This window comes from Cheilinus undulatus, linkage group 4 (assembly GCF_018320785.1).
Source record: "Cheilinus undulatus linkage group 4, ASM1832078v1, whole genome shotgun sequence".
NCBI lineage: Eukaryota > Metazoa > Chordata > Actinopteri > Labriformes > Labridae > Cheilinus > Cheilinus undulatus.
The window spans coordinates 7030690-7036920 of NC_054868.1; the positions used below are offsets into that span (position 1 = coordinate 7030690).

Below are 6231 nucleotides of genomic sequence, written 5' to 3' on the forward strand. Positions count from 1 at the left end.
TACCAAAAACACCTAACATATCAAATGAGATACAAAAAATATATATGTTAAATGTTATGGAAATTTTGATTTTTTGGATTTCAGTAGAAAGTTAAATCATCATTTCAGTCCCAGAAAATCTGAATTTTCTGGCTATAATTTGTGTTTTTAGGCTTTAATGGGTTAATCATTGAAAGTAATCTTAGACGTGTTAATTGGAGCAGAAAGCTCTAGATCAGGGGTGTCCAAACTATTGTCCGGGGGGTCAAATGCAGCCCTTGGCCCATTTTCAACTGGGCAAAGCAAACTCTAAAACATAAATGAAAAATGACCCACATTTGATCATGAAGCTTGTGCTTCACTTTAAATTTTATCTGTGGTTTCTTATTGACAGACATAATATTACATAATAATAATAATAATATATCAATTAAATAATAATAATAATAATAATAATAATAACAATAATATATCAATTAAATAATAATAATAATAATAATAATAATAATAATAATAATAATAATACAGTGCCTAACAAATTTATTAGACCACCTGTCATATTTGTCTCAGAGACCATCCAGCATCATGAAGTGCTTTAATGCGGACTCTTTCATTTTCAGTGAGCTCTCCACGTTTTACCATTTTGAACAGGAATGAGGAATTTCAAACTGAATTCACCTTTTCATACCCAAATTTGAGCCGGCTCACTGGGCTTCTCTGAGAAGTCAGAAATTAATCAAGCATAACATTCAAGTACTAAAACTCATTTTTCTGTTCAGGAATGCAAGTAAATAACTATAATTTGACATATTAATCAAGAAATATTAATGTGCTTTACTATTTTTTCAGTTTTTTTGTTAATCAGTAAATTTGAAAATTCATGGATAACAATAATAATTATATTTTAGCATTAAAAATATCATTTGGGTTAAAGAGCTTCTACATATTTGATGTATTAACCATTGCAAAAACATAAAAAAATGATTTTGGAAATTACCAATGCTGTTAATTTAGGGCAGCTGTGGCACAAACCTTACTTTGTGTGGTGGTCTAATAAATTTGTTAAGCACTGTATATATTATACAGACAGAATATTTTTGTGTCACCTTGGGGGCTCATCCAGGAAGGTAACACAAAACTATACTCTTCTGTCAGTAAGAAAACAAATGAGAGTTTGTAAAGATGGTATGAATTACCTACTGTGCTAATTCTGTATTAAAAAACAAAAAACAAAAAAACAAACAAACAAAAAAAAAAAACAACAACATTTTGACGCAACAATTTATTGACATGCATCTTTTCTGGACTTAAAATCATCTAAATTAGACTGGATTGACTAACTTTGATATTATAAAGGAGATAACTGCGTTTGCCTAATGTTAAATCTGCAATGTGGACTAGCCCAACATCACTTTAGGGACATTTATATTAAAACTTGATAGGATATTAATATGTCACTCACACCTAATTATCTTTCTTTTCTTTTTTTTTCTTCCTTATGAAGACAGGAGTGATTTCTGATTCATTAAAGTGCACACAGTCTGATGAAATAGTGTGTAAAACAGGAAGGAGAGTGTCACCTTTAAAAACTGTCTTCATGCTGCAAAAAGTTGAATCACCAGCTCCTGGCAGGGCAGTGTGTTTATTGTGAAATACAGTAAAGCCACTGTGTGTGGTATGTTAGAGCATGGTCTCTTTACTTGCTGTGAGTTGTTCACTCATGAATTAGGCATTACTTGTCACAGCTTGTTTATACTCCATGCAAACACGCTTGTAAATACCGGAAACAGGCTCAGATTTATCACAGGATAAACCATTATCCACAGTGAGAGTGTTTCAGTGTGGCCATTAAAACAGGTGCTGGTCTTCTGGCTGCTGGCTGGCTTCCATCTCCACATAAGCTTGCTCACTAACCCACTGTAACGGCTCTGTCTGTGTCATCATGTTTTTGTGGTTGCCAGAAACTGCTAATATGCAGAAGGAATGTAAGGGTGGAAAAAGCAGAGCCAAAATGTTGTTCCTCAGAAGTTTCGTCATTAGTTTTCAGGGCATCAGCTGATAACATAATGTACCAAGACCAGGAAGTGGTGTTGGCTAATGTTACTTTTTAAAGTGATTCATTTTCTCCACCACCATTAAAAATACATTAACATTGCTGCATGACATACTGAAGTAGAACCGAATCTACAGTGCTTTCAGAAAGTTTTGATACAGTATGTTGCAGCCTGATACTACAATTACTTCAATTCATTTTAAATTAAACTGATTGGACAGGATTTGGGAAGACCCACACCACATCTGAGAATGCATATCAGAGCAAAAACCAAGCCATGGGGTCAAAGGAACTGCCTGCAGAGCTCAGCGACAGAATTGTTGCAAGGCACAGATCTGGGGAAGTCATTCAAAGTTCTTAAGACCACCATAAATCCTCCATAAATCTCAAATGGAAGTTTGGCACAACCAGTACTTTCCCAGAGCTGGTCACCTGGCTACAGGCATGGTGGTGGCAGCATCATAATGTGGGGGTGTTCTTCAGCAGCAGGGCACTGCAAGACTAGTCAGGGTTTTAAGTGAAGCTGACTGGAGCAAAGTACAGTGATATTTTTCATAAAGTTATAAAACGTCTCCGTTTCAACATCTGATATGCTGTTAATGTTCTATTGTGAATATAGCATATTAGCCACTAACGTAACACAGCAGCTTACAACAGTCAAATAACAGAAAACACCAACAACAGATAGCTAACCAGAAGTCTGTTAATGTTACGCACTACTCTGCAAAACTCAGCATTTAAAATGAACTTTGTGTCTTACCCATGCCAGTGTCAGTCCTCAATTCATTCATTTATTTGTAGCAGAGAAAAAAAAAAAAGAGGAAAGTGGCACTGTGGATAGTTTAGGGCTGTCCTCCTCTGTTCGAGCTCAAGTTATGTTTACTGCTGCTGCTAGCAATATTAGCTACACAACTAGCCTCGGGTGACTGAGATGGCGTCGTTGCCACTGTCTTGATTCTGAGTTGAATACAGTTCCACTTCATCTGAGAGTTGGTCAAGTAAATTTTCCCAGTCATCTAAATCCTTGGTTCCCAACCTGGGTTCCAGGCCAGAGATCTTAGGAAGTGTGTGAGGCTTTGTCTGCTCTGAGGCTGCCAAAATTAGATGTGTAAATATTGACTAAAACCATGATAAAGCTGTTATTAAGTAGTTTATACAAAAATCTTTTGATAAGAAAAGCATGCATAGGCCATTTTAGGGTTTTATCAGTGAAACAATAAAAATCTGTTGATTTTTGGTGTCAGTGTGTCACTTTTTGTTCTCTCTCGGGTCCTGGTTTTTCCTAGGTACATGTAACCCACAATTTCCAGTTAGGATGACTGTGCCATGCATCAAGCACCGCGGGTTTGCTCCGACCGAAGGCGAGCGACCTCACCCACTGGAAGCATGTCCAGAGCACTGCGCCATGGCGCGCAGCCCTGATCGGCGGGCAGAGATAATCTTTTTAATTGCTGTGTCTGATTGTCTGAAAGCTCAATAAAATGTCTGAAAGCTCAATAAAATGTCAGATCCAGGTCTAGCAGCATGAGAGAAAGACACTGAAAATGCTCTTTTATGACAATTATTTGCTGCAAAGCTTGACAGGATTTAACAACGCCATCAGAAATGGGAATATGTGCTTCAAATTTTTGAATTATGTTTTCACTTTGCTCATAATTTCTTGACAAAATGTGTTGTATTCTGTGTATTCATTGCCTTAACTGCATTAAAAACATCAGATATTTTGGGCTGAATTTATATATAGTTACATATAGTTATATATAGTTAAAGCTGTTAAACAGCACTGCACAATAACTTTTACAAACTGGGATGTGTGCAAAGCAATCCTTGTTCTTTTCATTCACCCTAAATCTTCACCACTGGCCAGAGGAACATTCATCATCATCAGACAGTAGTGTTTGTTTTATTGTAGCTTTGGTTTGCCTGGACATGTCTGGGCAAAGTGTCACAAGAATTTATAACCTTGGTATGTAGCTGAGTCACTTCTCATCGAATTAATGTATCATTTACTGTTTCTCAGTCCTAAAAGGAATGAGAGCACATTCTTGCGTGTGCTTCTGGGGAGCAAGCGTGGAAATTCCGGAGCAAGTGGCAGGTTTGGCTTGACGGGAAAAAGCATGGGCTCTGAAAAAAAAACCTACTCCATGTGTTGCCTATAAAAGGAAGGGAGGGTTTTCAGCTCTTCACTCGTTCTTCTTGCTCTGCTCCAGTTTGCACTTTCTCCTTCGAGGAATCTCTGGACTTTTGTCTCTGAACTAAACAATAATGGCCTTGTTGTCAGGGAAAAGCTGCGCTCTACTGCTGGCCTTTGTGGCTGCAGTTTACATTCAGCTCTATCAAGGTGAGTTATGATACTTTTGATTATTTTACTGAACTTTTCCGACAATAAACAACGCTAAAGATTAAGAAGTAAAGATGCAAGGACAATTTATACTTTAATAGTCTTACTTACCCATGTTTTTGTGCTTTTGCTGAGAATTCACACATGAACTGTCTACAACTTTCTTCTGCAGCTCATGACATTCCTGATCGGTGCTACTGTCATGAATTCATCACGTTCATCAAAGCCAACATATCAGATTTCCAAGTCCATGAACAGCGATCTGGCTGTGACAGAACTGAACTGATGTAAGATTAAATACCAGATGTCAGCATCTTATTTTTGCATTTTGAATGGCATCAGGAGAGTGTCTGATTTCCTGTTTTTGTCTTTTTCAGTCTAACGCTGCACACGGCAGGCAACACCACAGAGGAAATCTGCATGAACACAGAGAAGAAAATGGCAAAGGCCTTTTTGAAATGCTGGGAAAGGTAAATTACATCCACACTACAACATCCTCTTTAACTGATAACATCATTAACATGGATGTATTTGAAAAGAAAGCTGCATTTGCATCAACAATTCTTTTTATCAAGGCACCTGAGCTTCAGTTTCTAACTATTTTTTTTCGACAACGTTTGATTCTGCTTAATTTCGCAAGCTAAAAGGCATTTAAATTGTTTGTTTGGCCCTGAGATGAAGCTTCACTTAAGAGCCAAAACTGCTGAAGTAGTTTACTCTGCAACAAACACGCCATCAATGACACAAATCTCTCTGCAAATAAAAGCGCCTTAAAAAGAGCCGTTGGCTCCGATTTTCTAATCACATTAACATGTGACTAGTTGCACAAACCTACAGATGTTTCGTATTAGCTCACTGGCCTCATCCCAGCTTTTCTTCCTCCCTTCTTTCAGGATAAACAAAGACGAGAGCCGTAAAAGGGAGTGCACTGACAGAATGAGAAGGGCCGAGTGAAAGCGCGCAGGGAGGCCTGACTGGGGAGGAAAGTCATCTGGACCAGGGTCCCGGAGGTGACATGAAGAGTGAGCCCATAAGTCTGAGAAAGCTGAGAGCAAAGCTTTCACTGAACTCCTGCACTGCTGAGGAGCGGGAAATGACGACGAGAGGGGAACAGCCATGGGAGAGGAAATAATTTACAGCTTGCAGGCAGGACTGGAAGACAAAAGAGTTATATTCAAGTTAGGGGATAGGAAAGAGAAATATATGTACAATATTATAACAGCAAGTCTGCAAGGAAGCCACTGTAAAAATGAACACCATTGTTTCTGCCTGTTAACAGTTATTTAAGATGCCTTATTTATTGTAAAGTTCTATCTGTATTTTCTTTTTTTTTACAAATGTGTGAGTCTAAGAAATAAACCTGATTTTGATATAAATCTATGCTTTCCCTGTGTTTTCTGCCAAAAAGTCAAATCTAAATTAATAGAAAGGGAAACTTCAAACTATGAACTCCTCTAATGAGCATAAAGCAGTTACTATTCTGCAACCAACACTTGAGGACACTGAAGTGACTTTGCTGCAGGAAGAGACAAATTAATTGTTATCATGGAAAAGCGCTCTCTCCTCAGGGAAACTTTGCATGATAATAGTGAAATGATGCTTGTGAAAGAATCTGACCACAGCTGTTTGCAGCTGCTGCAGGCCGGCTGACGGAGAGGAGAAGGATTCCTGGAGCATCTTGTGACTCTGTCAACAAGGTGAAAAGGGATTAGTTATGACTGCTAGAGTTTGGAGTCAGTGAGCAACAAGGAGATCATCTTTCACTTGCACAGAACTGTGGAAATGTCTCTTGTTTTTGTGTTTCCACAATGCAGACAACATACTTACAAGGTTCCAGAAGGACAAACATCACTGCAGC

General features: G+C 38.0%; 1 protein-coding gene across 1 annotated transcript; it reads left to right on the plus strand.

Moving 5' to 3' along the window:
* Positions 1-4212: 4212 nt before the first annotated feature.
* Positions 4213-5749, plus strand: cxcl18b (chemokine (C-X-C motif) ligand 18b). Its single transcript, XM_041785737.1, has 4 exons — positions 4213-4373; positions 4546-4660; positions 4751-4843; positions 5267-5749. The coding sequence occupies exons 1-4, from the start codon at positions 4298-4300 to the stop codon at positions 5325-5327; spliced, it is 345 nt and encodes a 114-aa protein (XP_041641671.1). The 5' UTR covers positions 4213-4297; the 3' UTR covers positions 5328-5749.
* The last annotated feature ends 482 nt before the right edge of the window (positions 5750-6231 follow it).